Source organism: Anolis carolinensis, chromosome 2 (genome assembly GCF_035594765.1).
Source record: "Anolis carolinensis isolate JA03-04 chromosome 2, rAnoCar3.1.pri, whole genome shotgun sequence".
In the NCBI taxonomy this organism is placed as follows: Eukaryota; Metazoa; Chordata; class Lepidosauria; order Squamata; family Dactyloidae; genus Anolis; species Anolis carolinensis.
In genome coordinates, this window is record NC_085842.1 from 159,894,062 (window position 1) to 159,917,162 (window position 23,101).

Here is a 23,101-nt window from a genome sequence, read left to right on the forward strand (position 1 = left end):
CACAGCATTTGTGTGACTTGGCAACTCAGTGGCATTTTTCCTGCAGAAAAGCTTTCCCAGTGCCACTTGGAACCTGAATCAATTTGAGCAATTAGTCTGAATCAACTTAATTAACACCTCCAGGGCTTGGGGTTAATTCGACCAACTGGAAGTGTTGTTTTGTTTTTCTGAGCATGAGCATGAATATCAACTCATCAGGCTCCAACATCAACTGGCTACAGCAAAACAAGATTCACTAAAGTTAAAGCATTTTCCAAACATCTGGAACTCAAGTGGTTCCAGCTCAAGAGTCCTTAAGAGCCCTTGAGTCACTGCTCTAGATCTCCCACACCTCATTCTGTGCTCTTCATAGCTATCTCTCTCACACACATACTGCTTGCTGGCCCGAGTCCTCCCAGCGTCACTCCCTGAAGAGAATAAATCATAGCTGGCGGGGAGCCTTCCCAGCACCTCCTTCTCCATGGCCTCTAAAAGATCAGTCTCCACCACATCTCAATATGCCAAATGGTTTTCTGCCAACTTCCAAAGTGATAGGAGTGAGGCACATGTTACTATTACAAAACATTCCCCCATCCATTCATTGTCTTTGTCATAGCAATATTGGGTTGCTGTGAGATTTTTGGGCTGTATGGACATGTTCCAGCAGCATTCTCTCCTAACACTGCCGGAACATGGCCATACAGCCCCAAAACCCCACAGCAACCCAATGATTCCAGCCATAAAAGCCTTTGACAATACTGTACAGCAATATTCTTTCATATTTTGCAGGCAAGAGGACTTTCACACACATATCATGGCACTTTCTAAGAGTAACATTTGCTCTCAAAATGGAAAACATTAGAGATTTTACTTCTAGGCCTTTCGGAATAGTTATTAACCAGCTCTTCTGCTAATTCTATTTATCTCCAAAATAATAATTTATTTAGAATATTTATTATACCCATGTCTTCACTCATAAAGACTTTCAGAGTAGCTTGCAAATTATTAATTTGATTGTTCTCTGCCCTCAGGCTTACAATTCGAGTAAAAACAGTACACAAGGAAAGGAGCTTTGCAGTAAAGGAAGAGATAAAGTCAAGCACTACTGCTGATTCCTTTCTTCTTCCAAGGCTACATCACTAGCAGATGGGATGGAGGTAGCACATCTCAAATGTTGTGTATCCAAGCACATCACATAATTGCAAGAAAGTTATACTGGTGTCATTGTTGTTATCTGCCTCTTCCTCTTTTCCTGCTACCTTCTATCTCAGGCATGGGCAAACTTCGGCCCTTACCAGCTGTTAGGAAGTGTGGGAGTTGTAGTCCAAAACACCTGGAGGGCCGAAGCTTGACCATGCTTGTTCTATCTTCACAAGCATTGTTGTTTTTTCTAGTAAGTCATCTTTTCTCAAGGTATGACCAAAATAGGACAGTTTAGTCATCTTGACTCACAAAGCAACATGATTCACTAGAAAAGACAATAATGCTTGGAAAGGTAAAAGGCACTAGGAAAAGAGGAAGACTGCATTCCAGACGGATACACTCAACCCAAGAACTCACTGATGCCCTGAGTCCAAGACCTCAGCAGGGCTACTGAGGAAGTGTGGCATGGAGTTCTCTCATTTATAGAGCAGCCATTAATGAAAATGGTTTTGAAAGCAGTTAAAAACAACAACAAAAACCCTATCTCAGGGTTTTCTTGACATAAATTATCCAGGGTGTTAGGGGCGTTGCGTTCCACTGAGGTAAGGGTATGTGACTTGCCCAAGATCATTCAGTGGATTTCCATGGCCAGAGATTCAAACCCTGTTCTCTCTGTGTCCTAGTCCCGCAGTCAAACCACAACACACACTACACATTGTGGTGTACACAGCAGCTAAAAAAGCCTATGGGATTTTGGCCTGCATAAATAGTCTAGTGTCTAGATCCAGGGAAGTTATGCTCCCCCGCTCTTCTACCTTGGTCAGACCACACCTAGAATCACAGTGTGTCCCATTCTGGGCACAATTGAAGGGAGATGTCGACAAGCTGGAATGTGTCCAAAGGAGGGAGACTCAAATAATCAAGGGTCTAGAGAACAAGCCCTATGAGGAGTGTCTTAAAGAGATGGGCATGTTTAGCCTGCAGAAGAGAAGGCTGATAGAAGACATGAAGAGGGCCATGTATAAATATGTGAGGGGAAGTCATGGGGAGGAGGGAGCAAGCTTATTTTCTGCTGCCCAGGAGACTAGGATGCCGAACGATGGCTTTAAACTACAGAAAAGGAGATTCCACCTGAACATTAGGAAGAACTTTCTAACTGTGAGAGCTGTTTGGCTGTGGAACTCTCTCCCCCGGACTGTGGTAGAGGCTCCTTTGGAGGCCTTTAAGCAGAGGCTGGATGGCTATCTGTCGGGGGTGCTTTGAATGCGATTTTCCTGCTTCTTGGCAGAATGGGGTTGGACTGGATGACCCAAGAGGTCTCTTCCAACTCTATGAAATTAAAAAGAAGGTGAATTGCACCACCAGTGATTAAAAAAAAAAATCAGTGGATTACAATCCCAGTGCTCAAGTTGTCAGATAATGATGGATTTGAATTATAGCCTGGGATATTGTCTAAGAAAGAAAATGGGGATGGGAAGTCAGAAGGAATTCTGAAGTTTAGGAATCCTTCCTTAAAATGTACAGCAAACTAGACCTGTGTGGAAAGACCAGTTGTTCCCTCTGGAGCCCTCCTGGTCAGAATGAGGTCAGACCTTTTGGTCTTGCCTCTGGTCTCAAAGGGAGGACCACGCCCTTGACAGCACTGACTTCTGGCCTTCTCCTGAAGTGGGAAGACGGACAAGGTCTGACGGAGCCACACAGCTCAAGGACTACTCAAACCACAGGGTATAGGGGACAGTCTGTCGTCGCCCCCCCCCCCCCCCCACACACACACACCCTGTTTTATGATCGGATATAGGAAAACGGTCAGCACTCCGTATCCTTGGATTCTGCATCTATGTATTTCACTGTCTACAGCTTGAAAATACTCCCTCTAAAAAAATTCGAAAAGGCAAAACTTGATTTTGCCATTTTATATTAGGAATTCCACTCTACTGTGTCATTATATATAGTCAAATTTGACCATCCACAGATTTTGATATCCACAGGAGGTTCTAGAAACAAATCCCAGCAGATACCAAGGGCCCACTGTACTAAATGGAGACCCTGACGGCGCACTGGGTTAAACCCTTGTGGCGGCAAGACTGATGACTTGAAGGTTGAGTTACTGACCTGAAGGTTGCTGTTTCAAATCCAACCCACGGAGTGGGCGGAGGAGCTCCCTCTATCAGCTCCAGCTCCATGCGGGGACATGAGAAAAGCCTCCCACAAGGATGGTAAAAACATCAAAAAATCCAGGCATCCCTGGGCAACATCCTTGCAGACCGCCAATTCTCTCACACCAAAAGCGACTTGCAGTTTCTCAAGTCGCTCCTGATACAAAAATAACTACACTAGCTGTCTTCCCAACTAAAGAGCAAACAAGATACTGCTTTCCCGTAATCCCTGCAGGTCAAAAGGGAAACAATTGTGTGCTATTTTAGACCCAGAAGCAAAAAAATTCCTATCCCTGGCATACAAATTTTAGTGCTGATGATATAAATTGCTTCTCACTTAAAGTAATTAAAATAATCTAAGAAGACAAATGGAGACAGGAAATCAGACGGAACAGTAACTATAAACACTTGGAGAGTTCCCAGGATTGGAAATATGTGGCATTTGAGAAATCATGATTTTCTACAACTGAGTTATTATGAAGCAAGGTGTGTCTACGGTTAGACCTTGCTACTGCTGAAGAATTCACATTGTCTCTGAGAAGCTGGTACTTTAGGGATAGTCACCCCAAACATAGACCACACAGTTTATGACTTCAAAGGAGGCCTTGTTGAGCAAAAGGATAATGCTACCATTTTCTAATAAGGCAAGACCTAAAATGTCTAGGCAGATACAGCACGGTGGGGGAAGGTAGAGGATTGTCACAGCAACAGTAAAAAGAACCGGGCAGCTGGTGTGCGGTGCAGGATTAGATATTAGCCTAAACACCCTAACAGGCAAATGCAGATCCACTACTCTTTCTAAAGGTGCTGCTGCTGCTTCTCCATTTTATTTTCTACATGCCATAATTAACAACAGATGTAAGCAGGAAAGATTTAACTTTCATCTTGCATTCTGCCTAATTACAATTATCCAAAGTTCTCTATGGATCTCACCACTAACAAATTTGTAGTGGGATCCACGTTCCCCAATAATAAATAATGGGGGTGGTTAGAACTTAGACAATAACATTATTTCTTATCTATCTGAAACAAAAGAAGTATTGAAAATCCTGCAATACCAACTTGTTAACAAAGTTGTCTGATGTAAGGAGAAAGGTATTTCCATTAGTATAAAATAGCCTCAACAAATTCTCCCAATTGCCCCTCCCTCTGCTATCTATTATGCCCCATCTTCCCTTTCCAAAAAGTCCTTTTGACTTCACAAATGGCCACTAGAACGAGGCCTGCAGTTGCCAGCACCATATATGTTAAGACACCTCTCAATCTAAAAGACAGAGGAAACTAATTTTTATTTTACTGATTTTCACAAAAATCTGTATTTCTTTCTATGACTATTCTGAATAGGAACCAACAATTTGACAGCAATAGATATTCATGTCTGCAATTTTCTAAAAAAGTGAAAACTAAAATGTCTACTCTTGCTTTTGACAATTATTTTATGTTATAGTTCTTAGACAAGTCTTATCTACTAACTGCATGAAGTTCCCTCTTGGAATACAAATACCACTGCTCCTGATCTTTCCTCTTTATACTCTGACACAATGACAAGTGAAGTCCTGCTCCATAAAACCATCACTTCATGAAATCACCACTGCTCACTGGTAGAGTACCTTCCCTGCAAGCAAAAGGGTGGTTTGGTGGTTTGTAGAGACCCTGGAGGAAAATGTGCATGTTACAAGAAAGAAAATCTGAACTGGTTTAAGCCAAACTCCTGTATGCTTCCTACCTGCACGTCTACCATCAATTTCATTCTTGCCACCATGCTTTCTTGCTTCCCATTCTGTCCTTCTGTTCACTTTGTCTATATCATTATTCTATCAGGACTGGAGCTTTCATCACCAATGTTATGCATCTATTATACTAGTGTGTTATCTTTTAAGATGCAAGAAACATTTGACAGATTTTTTTAAAAAAAAATCATATAGAACCTTTTATCTGAGAAGTTGGGATGAAAAATACATTGTATTTAAATTGAGGATGGGCTAAAGTTGTTGTCATTCCACCTTTTCTCCAGTTCAGGACTTGAGGTGATTTACAACGGTTTAAAAAAACAGTTTAAAATTAATCAAATACAAAAGATAAAAAAGTGACTGAACTATTAAAAAAAATCAAATCGATTAAAAACAAAACAAAAAAATTCAGCACCCATCCCATCTAAACAAACAGTCCTCAATGGTGTAACTCTTCTTCGGAAAAGTTGATTTTTATAATACACTGCTGTGGTAGTGTTAAAAATTCTTTTTCCAGAATCTGCCCTCAACCTATCAATAACTTGTGTGGCAACACACAGTTACCTAGTTTGCCTTGAGATTATTTCAGGATAACTGCTCTTTACAGGAAAACGTATTAGATCACCAAAAAGGCCAAAAAGCACTCTTTCTGGGCCAGCCTGTGTTGCAATACTGCAGTGCAAAGATCCCCCACAACCTAAAAGTTTGCATATCCCACTATTTTGTTCAATAGACTAAATCTATTATATGTGGTGTCAAAGGCTTTCATGGCCAGAATAAATGAGTTGCTGTGAGTTTTCCGGGCTGTATGGCCATGTTCCAGATGGATTCTCTGTTAATGTTTTGCCCACACTAGAATCATAGAATAATAGAGTTGGAAGAGACCTCATGGGCCATCCAGTCCAACCCCCTGCCAAGAAGCAGGAAATTGCATTCAAAGCACCCCCAACAGATGGCCATCCAGCCTCTGGTTAGACCTCACAACCACTGAGGATGCCTGCCATAGATGTGGGTGAAACGTCTGGAGAGAATGCTTCTGGGAAATGGCCATACAGCCAAATGACCATATTCACAGCAACTCAGTAAATCTATTCTGTTTCCCCCCTCTTTCATGGGACCAATAATGGCAATGTCAACACTAAGTGATCCAATTATCTTAAGAAACAATACCTTTTGTCACATTTAGGATGACTCATCTTAACTTCTCAATAGACTCATGTCCAGAACTCCTGAGAAAAAACGTACTGAGTCACACCCTTCTATTTCTCCAGTGAAATGTCATTTTCAGACCTGACTGAACAGCTCATTCAGCACATTAGGATCCGCAAGATCAAGATAAGATAAACTATTTCTGTGAGAAAGAGCTTCACGTGCCCATTCAATGAAATGCAGCTTGATTCTTAAAAAAAAAAAAATCACTTCCACCCCAAGCTCCCAAGAATGTCTAAGCCGTATCTGTTTATATACACACACAAATACAAGGGACCAAAAGAGGAAGGAAACTATGAGAAAAGGGGGAAAAAGTCAACTCAGACTGCATTTAAGCCACTGGCATATGCAATTCATTTTCTAGTTACGCAATTTTCCCCAGGGATACAGCCTGCAGTCCACATGCGGGGATCAAATTTCATGAGCCGTCGTAGGAAAATGCGAGGCCTGTTCATTTGCAAGTCAAAACCCGTGAAGGCAAGCACACTCAGGCTCCCTTCACACATTTTTTCTCGTGAGAAGGTCTGGCTGCAGGCAAGAAGTATTCGCCAAGATACACGTAAGAGAGAACAGCAGAGGTCCCAGCTTCATACGATAGGGAAACTCTTCCACAGCTGGGCCAGACCCAAACGCAATTCAATGGGTTCAGAGTAACCGCAAACATGACAAGTCACAAAGCACAAACATATCCACCAGCTCCTGTTCCTTCTTTTTGAAAAAATATACAATGTGCAGGTCATAGTTGTCTTTGGCAGTTTGGTTGGAGTTAGCACACAAGCCAAGATGTCTTTTGTTAATTCTATTTCCTGTTCGTGGCATCTCGGAAATTTGCATTCCACAGCAGGCACGTTCATCTCCCCAAGGCAGGGGTTATTTGGTGCTTGCTGTGGAATATATTTGAATACAGAAAAAACAAAATCTTCCTGGCACAATAAACGGTCCACCAGCTAAAGGAGTCATGGGCAAACTTGGGCCCTCCGGGTGTTTTGGACTTCAACTCCCACAATTCCTAACAGCCTACCGGCTGTTAGGAATTGTGGGAGTTGAAGTCCAAAACACCCGGCGGGCCCAAGTTTGCCCATGCCTGTGCTAAAGGCAGCTGAAGCGATCCATTCCTTACCTTTGCCTGGGCTGCATCTCCCCTCTCAAACATCATCTTTAGCCTGCTCAGAGGAATACTACATTTCTCTATCTTCCCTGAAGAATCTGGGTTCTCACTGGCCTCGGGCTTTCCGACGTCTTGCCTGGACTCTATGAGACAATTTTCCATTTTCCCACTCTCGGGTGAATGAGCTTTAGCCTCTCCGCTGTCAACACTGAGATATCGGAACTGGCCAATCACTCCGGAAGAGGAATGGAGCCGGGATCTGGGGCCAACCCCGGAGGCTTTGTCGCTTTCTGCCGGTGAAGCAGAGCTGGTTGCAATGCCACCGCTGCTGCTGCTGACAGCTTTCTGTCGAACCTCTGCACAGTTGCTCCGAAGCGTTTCCTTCCGAAACTCAGTCCCCAGGGCCGGAGACTCCCACTTCTTCTTCAGGACGCTGAGGGTCCCCCTTTTGAAATGGGGAGGAAGGTTTTCGGTGTTCTGAAAGGAAAGAACACAAGCACACAGGCCAGATGTTAAAATGGGTTGGTTATTAAAGCTTACGGATAAAGCTGGAAAAGGGCTTCCTTTACTGAAGAAAGGAAGTCAAAGGCCGAGCACCAATCCCGAGCGCTCTGCTCTTTCCGACAGCTGTGAATAGTTACAACTGTGCCACATGGAGAAAGCCTGAATTCAGGGGTAAGGAAGGGAGAGAGAGGGAAAGAGAAAAAGGAGCTGAAGCAGGAAGTGAGAAAACAGGATGGCCTTATAAGGAAGAATGGGAGTCAGCCTCAGGGAAAGGGAGAAGCAAAGGGAGGACGGGAGAGAGGGAAGGAGAATTAGGACCTAGACTTTTGTCTCGGAGTCCCGCACAAAGGAAACAAACTCCATCCACACTAGCAAGCAGCATCAAGAAAAAGTGGAAAGCCTCCAAGAGGGTGATAGCCACAGGCGGCAGGGTTCCCCATCTGTTCCACAGGAAAATCATAATGCACCAATTAGCAGGCTGCTCAAGAAACTGAGGATTAACTTTCAGAGAACAACTCCCATATGCATTTTTATGAGCTTTTTTGGCAACTTTGAACTGAACTGTCTCTCTCAACGAGAAGTTTGATTTCTTTCCCTCCCTTGATCTGATGTTATGGAGCTCCCGGTGGCACAATGCATTAAAACCTTGTGCCGGCAGGACTGCAGACCGAAAGGTTAACGGTTCAAATCCAGGGAGCGGAGTGAGCTCCCATCTGTCAGCTCCAGCTCCCCATGTGGGGACATGAGAGAAGCCTCCCACAGGATTGTAAAACATCCAGGTGTCCCCTGAGCAACGTCCTTGTAGACAGCCAATTCTCTCACACTAGAAGCAAGAGAATTGCAGTTTCTCAAGTCGCTTCTGACACACAAAAAAATCTGATATGATTGCATGCACAAACCATTTTCTTGCTTAGATCGCTGTTCAAATCTTTGTTTTAAAGGGACTTTTCTGTTCAAAAGAATTGCCATGCACTCCAGCCAAGGGACAAACATTCTGCTTATTCAACAGCCCAGCCCCACAATTTTCCTAAACAAGCCATTCAAGAGATTCAAATAGGATACCTGCCAACGCTGCATCTTCGCAATCTGTCCCTTGGGTATCCTACCAAGCATGAGACTAACTGCAAAGTGGAGCAGGTCTGTCAAGCTTTAGCGTATTAAATGGGATTAGTAGCTATATTAGGATTTAAGTCTCTCACCCTATTACTCTTCTGGCAACATTTTGAATACTGCCTTGCAAATTAATGGAAATCCCACCTAAGCTAAAGAAATATTAGTTCCTTTGCTCAGTTTCAACCCTGAGCTCAGATTTGCAAAGGAATCTGATCCAACAGTAATAGAGGGTTGTCCTGGCTTGAGCACTGGACTAAGTCTCTGGAGACCAGGGTTTGACTTCCCCCTCAGCCATGGAAAAGCCTAGAGTGACACTTTCTCAGCTTCAGCGGAAGGCAAAGGCAAGCCCCTTCTGAACAAATCTTGCCAAAGAAAACCCTTCATTGGAAGGCACACAAAAACAAAAAAGGTGACCTGAAGTGGCATGCACAAAAGGCATATGTAGGAGAGAGAGAGATTTTTTTTTTATGTCAGGAGCAACTTGAGAAACTGCAAGTCGCTTCTGGTGTGAGATAATTGGCTGTCTGCAAGGACGTTGCCCAGGGGACACCCGGATGTTTTGATGTTTTAACCATCCTTGTGAGAGGCTTCTCTCATGTCCCTGCATGGAGCTGAAGCTGATGGAGGGAGCTCTCCCTGGGTTGGATTTGAACCAGCAACCTTCAGGTCAGCAACCCAATCTTCAAGTCAGCAGTCTTGCCAGCACAAGGGTTGAACCCATTGCGCCACCGGGGGCTCAGAAAGGGGGGGGGGAGAACTGCAGGCAGACCAAAGCATGTGTAGTAAAGCTACCTCAGACACCCCGGTGATCCCCTATAACATAAAGGCTTGACATTCACACAGCACACCATGACTCATCTTGTGCTTGAGTTCCTCTGCACTTACTCGGATGCCTTACTCAAAGCACTGAGCCAGCATTCCTTGTCCTGTTGCCTCTGTGGACAGATGGCCTTCCCTACTGTTCATTATTCAAGTGTAAAACTTTTTCCAGTCTGAAACTTTAAAAGATTAGGGAGTTATGTGGTTTCCAGGCTGTGTTCTAGCAGTAATTACTCCTGACATTTTGCCTGCATCTGTGGCTAGCATCCTCTGAAGATGCCACCCTCAAATGCAGGTGAAATGTCAGGGAAAAAAATGCTGCTAGAACACGGCCATACAGCTCGGAAACCATACAACACCCCAACGATTCCAGCCATGAAAGCTTTCGACCTGTAAAAGGTACTTTTTCTGGACTATAAAGGTAGGGTAAGGTTTTCCCCTGACGTTAAGTCCAGTCGTGACCAACTCTGGGGGTTGGTGCTCATCTCCATTTCGAAACCCAAGAGCCGGCGTTGTCCATAGACACCTCCAAGGTCATGTGGCCGGCATGACTGCATGGACCGCCGTTACCTTCCTGCCGGAGCGGTACCTATTGATCTACTCACATTTGCATGTGTTCGAGCTGCTAGGTTGGCAGGAGCTGGGGCTAACAGCGGGCGCTTATTCCGCTCCCGGGATTTGAACCTGGGACCTTTCGGTCTGCAAGTTCAGCAGCTCAGCGCTTTAACACACTGTGCCATCAGGGGCACATAACTACCCAGAATTCCCCCCCTTCCCCCATGCCACGTACCAGTACAACCTGTCTAGGTGATTGTAGGTTTTATAGTAAAACAAATAAGACGTGCTGCCATCCCTGGTGACTATCATAGCAAGCATCCAATCTTATTGCTGCATCTTATTTTGGGGCAAACTCAACCCCATTTGTTTCCTTTTAAATCCAGTGACTCAGGCACAGGCCAAGGAAAACTTGCAAAAGAAGCTGAGCATGATAACAATCAAAAGCAGGATAGAAAGTTTCCCAAGGCTTTGTGAATTAAAGCAGTGTCATCTTCCCCAGAGAGCAATCAGTCCCAGTACACAAATATCCTTGGTTAGCCCGACAAGACACAAGCAGAAGCCTGGATAAGGGTATGTTGCAAGAAGCTATGGCTCAGTGGCACCAACCCCAGGCCTCCGGGGAGAAGTGCATGAATGAGAGGGATTAGAGCCGACCATTGTCAGAATCCTTCCTCAGCAAAATCTCTAAACTTACAATTGCTCCCTACATTAACTGTCTGCTCTCACAAGTCCTCTTTGTGACCAAATCCTGATGGTGTTTTTTGTTGTTGCCATGTGACTTCCACTCGTTTTCAACTTAGGTCAACCCTATCATGGGATTTTTAGTGCTTTTTTTTCCGTGTCAGGAGCGACTTGAGAAACTGCAAGTCGCTTCTGGTGTGAGAGAATTGGCCGTCTGCTAGAACATTGCCCAGGGGACACCTGGATGTTTGATGTTTTACCATCTTTGTGAGAGGTTTCTCCCATGTCCTCACATGGGGAGCTGGAGCTGAAAGAGGGAGCTCATCCGCGCTCTCCCTGGATTCGAACCGGCAACCTTCAGATCAGTAACCCAACCTTCAAGTCAGCAGTCCTGCCGGCACAAGGGTTTAACCCATTGAGCCACCGGGAACTCTAGTACTAAAAGTGTTTGACTTACCCAAAATCGCCCACTGGGTTTTCATGGCTGAGCAGGAAATCAAACCTTGGTCTTTAGAGTTCAAACCAGAGGTCCTCAAACTGTGGCCCTCCAGCTGTTTGGGCCTCCAATTCCCAGAATTCTGGACTATTGATCAATCTGGCTAGGGCTTCTGGGAGTTGGAGGCCCAAACAGCTGGAGGGCCACAGTTTGAGGATGCCTGGCTCAAACCATCATGCCACACTAGGAAAATCTAATTTATAAGCAATCAAAAAAAAAAAAAAGAAGAACAAAGAATGAAGGATGTGTGGGTTTCCACAGTATGTCTTCTTCGAGAAGTGCTTATTCAGGCAGGGTAGCTTAGTGATTAGAGTGTTTGACTGGGCCTTTTTTAGAAACTGCAAGTTGCTTCTGGTGCAAAGATGTTGCCCGGGGACGCCCAGATGTTTTACCGTCCTGCGGGAGGCTTCTCTCATATCCCTGCATGGGAAGCTGGAACGGATAGACGGGAGCTCACCCCGCTCCCTGGATTTGAACCGCTGACCTTTCAGTCAGCAGTTCTGCTGGCACAAGGGTTTGATCCAGTGGTTCTCAACCTGGGGTCCCCAGATGTTTTTGGCTTACAACTCCCAGCCAGTTTACAACCTGTTAGGATTTTTGGGAGTTGAAAGCCAAATATATCTGGGGAGCCCAGGTTGAGAACCACTGGTTTAACCCATTGCGCCACCAGGGGCTCCAATAGGACTTGAGACATCTGGATTCTAGCCTCCATTGAACAATTAATCTACTGGGCAACGTAAGGCCAGAAAGTTACTCTACCACAACCAATCCACCTTGAAGCATTGCTAAGAGCTTAAATGAGTGGAAGCTAAGATCCAATCCACGCACACCATGTTTGAGCTCACAGAGGGAAGGAAAGGTGTAAATGTAGCTAATAAATAAGTAAAAATGCACAAGTGTTAAGTATGGGGTGTCACTGCCTCTTTAGCCCCAGGAAAGGTAGTTATTTCCACAATTCTTCAAAACTTCTGGCTCTCATCTTTTTCCTTTTTTTCCCTCTGCCCAAAACTTCTGGCTCTCTCCTTTTTCCTCTGTCTTTTATGTATGTCTGTACAGTCAGTTTCAAGCCTTAGCTGTTACCTCTACTCTAAACAGACCTCTTAAGAGTCTAGTAGTGATATATGAAGATAACTTTAAAGACAAATGTTAGGAATGCTAATCTTCACATGTCCCCTCAAGGGCAGGTAGACTGAAATACTGATTTAGCATTGTCATTTCAAGATATCTATCTTATTAAAGGCATTCCAATTCTCACCTCCTCAAAAGAGGTGAGAAACGTTGGCGGTGGTACAATGGGTTAAACCCTTGTGCCAGCTGGACTGCTGGCATGAAGGTTGGGTTGCTGACTTGAAGGTTGGTGATTTGAATCATGAGACGGGGTGAGCTCCCTTTTGTCAGCTCTAGCTTGCAGGGACATGAGAGAAGCCTCCCAGTAGGATGGTAACACATCCTGGCGTACCCTGGGCAACGGCTCTGTAGACGGCCAATTCTCTCACACTAGAAGTGACTTGCAGTATGTTCTCAACACGATTTTTAAAAACTACATGCTTTGAAGACACGGGTCTGCAACATAGCATATTATACAGCACCCACTGACCATTTCTGTATTTCCCTAACTGTCCTACCCAGTTTGCTACAGTTACGAAAAGCACCTTGTTTCGAAACAAAGACAGGACTTTGTCATAAGCACCACCACAAATTCAGCTGTGTTGTAGGAGTACAACCTCTAGCATGTTCATGTTTGCCAGCACATCAAAATGGACCATTCTGGACTTCTGCCCTTGCCTGAGAATAAGAAGGTAGTTTAAAATGGCCAGATTAGGCAAAACTAGACTGCATCTGTTTCAGTTGCAAAGCTTAGAAGTGAAAAGAAAAGGCACGAAATCTGAACAGCTGCCTTTACTTCAGAGCACAGAGAAGTCTATTCATGTTTTGAGGTTAGGATAAAGGACATGAACTAGTATTTTGGGTTTGAGAAACTGAAATAATGAGTCAGTGCGTGACTTCAGGAAAGTCACTTGACTTTCTTATGCTACAATCAACTTCTGAAAGAAGGAGAAAGTGGGTCAGGAAAAGGTCCAAACTGAGCTTTAAAAGGTAACCTTTTGGACTGCAATCCCAATCCTGGGAGTTGTAGTTAAAATTTTTTAAAGATTTCCAGGCTTTGTGAGTAACCAAACAAAAACATCCAAGGCACACATTGCCCCGTCAATGCTGCATGAAAAAAAGCCCAGACAGATTTGTTGGAAAAACTTAACGGCAGCTGCTAAGGCGCAATGGGTTAAACCCTTGTGTCAGCAGGACTGCTGACCTAAAGGTTGGGTTGCTGACCTGAAGGTTGCCAGTTCGAATCTGGCGAGAGTGTGAATGAGCTCCCTCTGTCAGCTCCAGCTCCCCATGCAGGGACATGAGAGAAGCCTCTCACAAGGATGGAAAAACATCAAAACATCCTTGCAGATGGCCAATTCTCTCAAACCAGAAGCGACTTGCAGTTTCTCAAGTCGCTCCTGACATGAGAAAAAAAAAAATCTGCTAGGGAAGACAGAGAAACTGAGATGTTGGTATAGTATTCATGTTGCTATTCATTCAATTAAAAAAATCTTTAAATACTTACACTTCTTTTTTTCTCTGCAGCTCCTTCTTCTGCTGCCTTCTGATATCTTTACAGAAAGGGAGAACACAGGGTGGAAAAAACAAGAGAGAAGCTTTAATTTGAATTCTATTTTTTCAGGTGAAATACAAAATCTAGAGGCATTTCAAAAAATGTATGTAGAGAACACAAAGTGCAAACCTATTGCCTTCCACACAACGATACACAACAAAATTATGGTACGAATGTCCATAGAGACAGATTAATTATGACATGCATTGACACAGACTAGGGGCCAGTCCATATTCACTCAGTGTAATCCTCTGTTGCCCGATAGATTCACATACGCACATGAACAGCTGGGGAAATGGGGTATAATGTAAGCCAACTGAGGAAGCACTACTTGGATCTGATTAACGTTTTAATCCAACTAAAGATAATGTCACCATACACCTAATTGCTTTCAAAATGCCATCAGACACAAAGTTAATTTTACTTTAACAGACCCCCTTGCACATTGTTATCAGCACATAATTCTCTTTGGGCTCGCATATAATATGCATGGGACATGCATATTTCTACAAATCAGTGCCCCCATCCTCTAAACATAGAAGAAGAGAAAACGGAGAGAGACCTTATTCCAGGAGGGTTAAGCCTACTTGAACAGCAAGGGAGAAGGGGGAAGTCAGTAATATTTAATGTGTTGTCAAAGGCTTTCATGGCCGGAATCACTGGGTTGCTGTGCATTTTCCAGGCTGTATGGCCATGTTCCAGAAGCATTCTCTCCTGACATTTCACCCACATCTATGGCAGGCATCCTTAGAGGTTATGAGGTATATTGGAAAACTAAGCAAGGTCATTAATACTAATCAAAGCGATTAATTACAACATTTACACTGGTCTGACAAGGGTTCTTTCTCCCACTCTGAACCTTCTACAGATATATAAACCTCTCTTGCTTAGTTTTCCAATATACCTCACAACCTGTGAGGATGCCTGCCATAGATGTGGGCAAAACATCAGGAGAGAATGCTTCTGGAACATGGCCATACAGCCCGGAAAATGCACAACAACTCAGTAATATTTTATGGACACCCTGTTTGTTATATTTGGTTATTTAATATCTCAGAATTCATTCATAGATTTTTCCACTCCACTCTCCTCTTGGGCTAACAGAAGCTGGCATCAAAAAGCTGGTCGTTTCTCAAAACAGAACAAAGAAATTGCCACCATGAAAATCTTAGGCTCTATTTGGCTGACAGGCAATTGAGTGCTGATCCAACACACTTCCATTGTTTTGGGGAGAAAGAAGGGAGAGTATGAAAGGAAAGTTTATTTGCTTATTCAGATAATAGAGGGATGGTGGTAGTTTGAGCTTCTTTTTTGGAGTTATTTTCTTCCATTGTTGAAGCTACATTCTTCTCTTGCCAGGAATAGGCTTGGAAGAGGGAGAAAGGTCCTTTTTTACACTGCCATATAAAATCCAGATTATCATCTTTGAACTGGATTAAAAAGTAAAGGTAAAGATTTCCCCTGACGTTAAGTCCAGTCGTGTCTGACTCTGGAGGTTGGTGCTCAACTCCATTTCTAAGCCAAAGAGCCGGCATTGTCCGTAGACACCTCCAAGGTCACATGGCCGGCATGACTGCATGGACCGCCGTTACCTTCCTGCTGGAGCAGTACCTATTGATCTACTCACGTTTGCATGTTTTCGAACTGCTAGGTTTGCAGAAGCTGGAGCTAACAGCGGGAGCTCACTCCGCTCCCCAGATTTGAACCTGGGACCTTTCGGTCTGCAAGTTCAGCAGCTCAGCGCTTTAACACACTGAGCCACCAGAGGCTCATGCTACATAGTCCAGTTCAAATCAGAAAATGTGGATTATCTGCCTTGATCATCTGGATTATATGGCAGTGTAGAAGGGGCCAAAGAATAACCCTGAAATCTTGGGACAGAACACGTATTTCAGTTCAATAATGCAAATCTAGGGGCAGGTGAAGCACATCTGAACATCTGGCTGTGCCTCTCTGCTGCCTAAGCCCTGCTTATCCTCTTCTAGAATAGCAAAGGGCAGGGCTACCTGCTTACATATTGTTAATTGATTCCTATAGCATTTATATACCAAGGAGAGGCACAGAATTCTCTGCCTCAGGTGTCAAAGTAATTTGGCCAGTCTTGGTGTGATCCACCTTGACAGGGTGTGTAACCACTTGTTTTTCTGCTTCCAGCAGAAAGTTGCCTTAGGCAAGCCTTGTTTAGGAGCTGAGCTGCAGCAAATAGGAAACATGTTCAAAGGATTCATATTGTCATCTTTCTTGGGTTTGCACACCACTCAATTAAAACTAATTAGAACAATTAACATTTATTATATAACACAGTATCTTCATCAAAACGATATAACAGAGACAACCCCAGCAAATAAGATGAGATATCAGAAGAGAAATTATCTACCTAGTACAAGAAAAACCCGCTGACAGACAAACGTTTTGAAACATAGCAAGAGCATCAATTGAATCCCAATGAGGAAATAACTCCATGAAGTGGGTATAACCACAGAGAAGTTTCTTTGTATTTTGGAAACCAGTGAAGCAAGGAGGGGTTTACCATATACAGTAGAGTCTCACTTATCCAACATTCGCTTATCCAACATTCTGGATTATCCAATGCAGTCTGCCCTTTAGTAGTCAGTGTTTTTGTAGTCAATGTTTTCAGTACATTGTGATGTTTTGGTACTAAATTCGTAAATACAGTAATCACTACGTAGCATTACTGCGTATTGAACTACTTTTTCTGTCAAATTTGTTGTTAAACATGATGTTTTGGTGCTTAATTTGTAAAATCCTAACCTAATTTGATGCTTAATAGGCTTTTCCTTAATCCCTCCTTTTTATCCAACATACTCACTTATCCAACATTCTGCCAGCCCGTTTATGTTGGATAAGTGAGACTCTACTGTATAAGGAAAATGTATCACTAAGCTTTAGGAAAGCCATGCTGGGTTAACTCCAATGGATGCATTATGTGAGCTAGAACACCAATGGCATCTATGCTACCTCCCTTAAAATGCATAGTATACAAACATCTGCCAAGTTACTTGGACATCTGTGGCAGAAGATTCCACAGAACCTCCAGTTCTTCCCAAATGACACATTATATGACAAATAATCACAACAGCAGTTTCACTGTGCCTTAAAAGGACCAACAAATAGGAAGTTAAAATCAACAGGCAACGAATGCAAGTCCTATACATTAGTTTAGGTAAAGGTAAAGGTTTCCCCTTGACATTACGTCTAGTCGAATCCGACTCTGGTGATTGGTGCTCATCTCCATTTTTCAGCCAAAGAGCCGGCATTGTCCGTTGACACCTCCTAGGTCATTTGGCCGGCATGACTGCATGGAGCGCTGTTACCTTCCCACCAAACCAGTACCTATTGATCTACTCACATTTGCATGATTTTGAACTGTTAGGTTGGCAGAAGCTGGGGCTTACGTTGGGAGCTCATCCTGCTCTGCAGATTCAAAATGCTGACATTTCAGTCAGTAAGTTCCGCAGCTCAGTGATTTAACCCGCTGTGTCACTGCAGCCCTATATAACAAATTGTATGCCAAATAATCACAACAGCAATTTCACTATGCCTTAAAAGGATCAACAAATAAGAAGTTAAAATCAACAGGCAACGAATGGGATCCTAGGATATAGGGCCTGTCTGTGATCAAATTTTAAATCCCTTTAGCAAATCATGGTGAAGCTGCAAATGATTTGCATGAAATTACAGCCTAAAACTCATACGTTTAACTCCTAGACTACAATAATCTCATTCTGCAACTCAGCTCTTTCTGCCAAGTCCCACAAAATACTTTGTTAGTGCATGTTATCTATACACAGCATCTCAAAGGGCTGTTCTTACCTCCAGTGGATTTAAGACTAGTGTTTTGGTCTCCCAGAATTTCCAGCCACTATAGTGGCAATGGTGTCTGGGGACACAGAGAATTGTAGTCTAAGAGTAACATGTCCACACACTATTCAAAGTCTAAAACACTGCATAACTAGTCAGAAATGCAACTTCTGCAAAGTTTTCCTCTAAATTCTGCCCTTTCAAATGAACAGCAGTTATTACAAAAAAGCATTCTAGTCCTGACTGCTGCTCTTTGAAGCTTTAGTGTTGTAGCAGCTAAATCTTACAAAAGAGGAACTCAGTTTTACAACAACCCTTCAGCCACCAATAAATAAATAAGTAGATAGATAACTAAATAAATATTTCTCGGGGGCAGGGTAGACTCCAGGAGAGGAAATTCACTTTTTAACTAGGTTGCATATGTTGTCTGCATTGTTTTAGCAGCCCAAACCCTCTGTTATTTTTTCTCAAATCAGAAGCTTGATACGCAGCGATTTCTAGTTAGTTTATCTGGCAGCAGAGAGGTTTCCACACAGAGAATATTGGGCCCTCTTAGTTTGTCCACAGCCCTGCTTTAAACCTATAGGCAACCTTTCTATATAAACACATCCAGGCAGTTACCAAGTCATCCACGGGAACTGTGGATGGTTTGGGATTTACTGTACTTCATAAAAGGTGAGGCAATCCACTACTGTACTAATCAGATATGTTCCACGATATTAAAAATTTCAAGTACATTTTAAGAACAGAAATAGGACCTCTGCTACGTAATAAACGACACACTATGGAATGCTTCTTTTTCAGGACTGAAGATATGGCTAGGGAAAGCCTTTCTGCATAAGTCCTAAGACACATTTCTGAAGGAGACAAGTGCTTAAAATACGATAAGGACCAAGCCTCCTATTCCCCATATGGTACCCTTCTACATTCAGCCAGTTTCAATTTCTGTCAGTTGAGAAGGCATTTTGACATAGCTAATATTGTTGAAAACCTAATTACACTATGTAACAAAATTTGGACAAAAATCTGTTCCTAGTTTGCAAGTGTTATTTCCTGTTTAATTGTGCAGTACACACTTTGAAAGTAGTTGTTATACTCCAGAAACTTTGTTTTTGTGGCTGTCACAAACTATGTAGAATTGGTTGAGATTCTATCACATATTCATTGAAAAACTATAGTAAAATGTGCTGCAGGATGTTTAATAAACCTTTTCCATGCAATTGTGATAGATCCAATTAGGAAATGGCATTTATAACACAGGAACAAAAAATCGTGTTACATAGTGTTATGATAGCCAGCTCCTTTTAGTTTGATTTCTCCCCGCTTACTGGAAATCCCAAATTGTGCTGGTGAATCCAGAGAAAGCATTTCCTGAAAACACTAAAGGGTGGCAAGCTGCTCTCCTCCCCTTAGTTACCACAAAGTTTGTTTTCCTAGTTCTATGAAAACAGGTCAAAGTTCCCCAGTTCTCCAGCCTCACCTTTCTGCAAAAGAACAAGAGCTATGGTACAGAGTTTTGGTTTAAATATCACAGCAAGCCATAGTTTGCTTGACTATCATTTGTTATGATGTAAAAAATGACAAACAGTAATCACTCTGTGTTGTTGAAAGTTTTCATGGTTGGAATCACTGGGTTGCTGTGAGTTTTCCGGGCTGTATGACAATGTTCCAGAAGCATTCTCTCCTGACGTTTTGCACACATCTATGGCAGGCATCCTCACAATCTCTGAGGATGGCTGCCATAGATGTGGGCAAAACGTCAGGAGAGAATGCTACTGGAACATGGCCACACAGCCTGGAAAACTCATAGCAACCCAGTATTTATTTTGCCTTCGAAAGTCAGCATAAAACAAGTGCAAAGCAGATTGGGGGGGGGGGGGGATAAACAAGCTGGTCTAAGGCAGAGATGATCAAGATCCAGGACTGATTTTTTCTCCTGGACTCACAGTACTAACCATTAAAAACAAGGTGTAGGGGGTTTCTATACCTTACTTTAAAGAAGAACTGACATTCCCTAGAGGTAAAGCATTATCTTGGTAGGAGGGCTTGAATCCTGCACAAACAGCCCTGTGGCCCCTGGATTGCATGATTCCTGGATTGCATGATTCCTGCACTGCTTCTTAAACTGTGGATCCTAAACCCAAATGGATCCCTCTTAGCTTAATGTTGGGGACATGAAAAATTTGGCAACAGTAAAAGATTTCTCAGCGCCTGTCATTTACACAAATCTGTTAACAGTAACGTGGAGTGTTTACAGAAGATGCTTCAGCTGTATTCCACAAAAAGGAAAATCGGTCTATTTAGCAAGCCTTCCAAATGCTGGTTTATTTTTATACCCACTTTATATACCTTAATACCTGGGGTCACATAAAAAATTCTCGGGCCAAAAGGGCCATAAGTGGGAAAAGTTTAAGAAGCCTATGCCTATAGTATGGCTTGTACGAATACATGGTAGCAAAAACCTACGGTTTGAGTTTTCACAACAGTACACACTATAGCTTGGTTGGAAATGTGTACAGACCAAGTGACAATCCACACAACGCACTATAAAATGGCAAGTCTCATTAAAGAGAGAACATATTGCCTTGCTGAGGCAAAATGTGATCCTTAAATTAAATACTGTAGTTCAGCTCTTAGGCAGCCTTTGTGCGGTTGTATCCACTGACCCAGAAGCCCTATTTTCATGATGCCAGCTTCTGTTTGCCTCCCTCTACAGGAAACCTAATTATTACATCCAGAGTTTCTTTTAGGGGTAGCTTTTTCCCCTGAAAGTACTCTGCAAACTTTGCCCTTTTTAACTTGATTGTTTCCATGTCCACACTACTATCAGTGAAACTGAATCCATTCTCTTTCTCTCTCTGTCTCTCTCTCAATTCTGCCTGACACTAGAATGGCTCCTTGCAGTCTTTTCCCACAACTTTGTCATTGTTGTGTGCCTCTGAGTCCTTTTGCAAATCCATGTTTTTATCTGGGTCAAGAGTGTATCATTCATCCAAGGTCACCCAGTGGGTTTCATAGTTGAGTGGGAAACTGAACCTTGATCCCCAGAGTAGTGTTCAGCACTCAAACCACGACACCACGTTGGCTCTCTTTCCCACAATACTACATGGACATATTTCAGAACTGTCATAAGAAGCTCCACCTTTAACCAGGAAATAATTCAACAGAAAGTGGTAGTTCTGGAATTTCTCAGTCTAGAACCCCTTTGCCCACTCGGTTACCCTGAGTTAACTTTCACTTTGTCCTTCCCATTCACACGATGGTGTGAAAACAGATTTCCCACAGTACATAACTTGAGTTAGAAATCCCATTATCCCAACAATTGGGCATTACTGCTGTGGGTGATGGGAATTGCCGCCCAACATAGCTGGAAGACAACAGATTAGAAAAAGGTGCTGTAAAGAGATAGCATCAGAAACTGCAGACTACAAGCACTTGTAGTTATGATGCCATTTGTTTTACTTACCCCTGTCCTCGTTCAAAACTTACCTCAGGAAATTACTAATTTTAACTTTTTTACTCTGTATTTGTATACTTATCTAGGAGCGGGTTATTAGGCCGCAGGTCAGGATGTTTTGTATCTTTACATGGTTTTATTGTATGTATGCATAAGTGTGTACATATTGTATGTTTTACATGTTTTGATATGGTCAAAAGTGACTAATCAATAAAGAATTGTTGTTTTTGGTCATTTTAGTATTAAACAACAAAACTGTGCAAATGTGAAATATAGTCAGGTGTAGGATTACAAAGGAAAAGACTTGAGAAATACGTGACATTACAGCATTTGGGGAAACCCTACATAATAGTAGAAGGTTTAATCGAAGCACAAACTGTATTTGTTGCAAGATGGTTTCCATTTCGAACCACAACTGATTCTGTAGATTGGATCACTGCTGACATTCAAAGCTTGTAAGTTTCTTATAGCATATCCATACCATATTCCTAACAAAATGCTGCTGAGCTGTGCATTGGTATCTTTATACCAGGCATGGGTAAACTTGGGCCCTCCGGGTGTTTTGGACTTCAACTCCCACAAGGCCCAAAACACCTGAAAGGCCCAAGTTTGCCCAGGCCTGCTTTTGACCATTAATTTGTCTCAGGCTGGGAAACCTGTTGCCTTCTAGCTGTTGCTGAGATGCACCTCCCAGAATCCCCTTATCATTGGCTATGCTGGCTGATGCCACTAGGAGTTTCAATTCTACAATAATTTTGTTGTCGAAGACTTTCATGTCCAGAATCACTGGGTTGCTGTGAGTTTTCCAGGCTGTATGGCCATGTTCCAGAAGCATTCTCTCCTGACGTTTCACCCACATCTATAGCAGGCACCCTCAGAGGTTGTGAGGTCTGTTGGAAACTAGGCAAGTGGGGTTTATATATCTGTGAAAGGTCCAGGGAGGGAGAAAGAACTCTTGTCTGTTGGAGTCAATAATTGGAGCCCTGTAAAATTCTCAGTACTGGTTTATCTGAACTGACATGTTTTTTCATGTAACAATTATATTGGCTTTTAACACTATTATCCCCTGGCATTTCCATTTCGTGTAAGTTTTTTACTTCATTGATCTTCCCAGGTGTTATCTAAAAAGAAGCACAACTTTAAATGTAAGGAAACACCTTTCAAACAAAGGCTTGTTTCTAAAAAGTAGGGCAGGGTCAGGAAAGTATTACTAGCTGCCAAGAGTTACCACCGTCTCCAAACAGGACTGGTCAAATTTCTCATTCTTTCTGAAAGAAGGTGTCTCAACATGTCATGGTATGCAATTGAGAAATGGGCAACTATGGGACTGTTTTTTTTTTTTTTTTCATTTCCGGCAATATGACAAGTGCTTTTTCAATTGTTTGTGCAAGACACTTCTATCCAAAACTGTGCTCTTTCTCCTTTGATAAGCAAAGCACACATTGAGAAACCAAGCACAGAAGAACAGACTTACTGCTCAGAGTAATGCAGAAAACCCATCCACTGCCTTTACTTTAAAAAAGTGAATGGAATAAAGAGGGAACAAAGTTAGCTTGCATAAAATACATTCATGAAATGTGCACCAAAAAGTCTTGGAAATAAATATGAATACTTCTGGAACATGGCCACACAGCCCGAAAGACATACAACAACCCTGTGATCCC

At 42.8% G+C, this 23,101-nt stretch overlaps 1 protein-coding gene across 4 annotated transcripts in view; it reads right to left on the minus strand.

Moving 5' to 3' along the window:
• lima1 (LIM domain and actin binding 1) overlaps window positions 1–23,101 on the minus strand; it is an 85,283-nt gene that overhangs the window by 43,158 nt on the left and 19,024 nt on the right. For 3 of the 4 annotated variants that reach the window (XM_062970959.1, XM_062970957.1, XM_062970958.1), the window contains exons 3-4: window positions 14,111–14,156; window positions 7,338–7,802 (exon numbers count right to left, since the gene is read on the minus strand). In XM_062970959.1, coding sequence (XP_062827029.1) covers window positions 7,338–7,802; window positions 14,111–14,156 — 511 coding nt within the window. Of the gene's footprint in view, window positions 1–7,337; window positions 7,906–14,110; window positions 14,157–23,101 lie in introns of those variants that run through there. The other variant, XM_062970960.1, reaches the window with a different exon arrangement.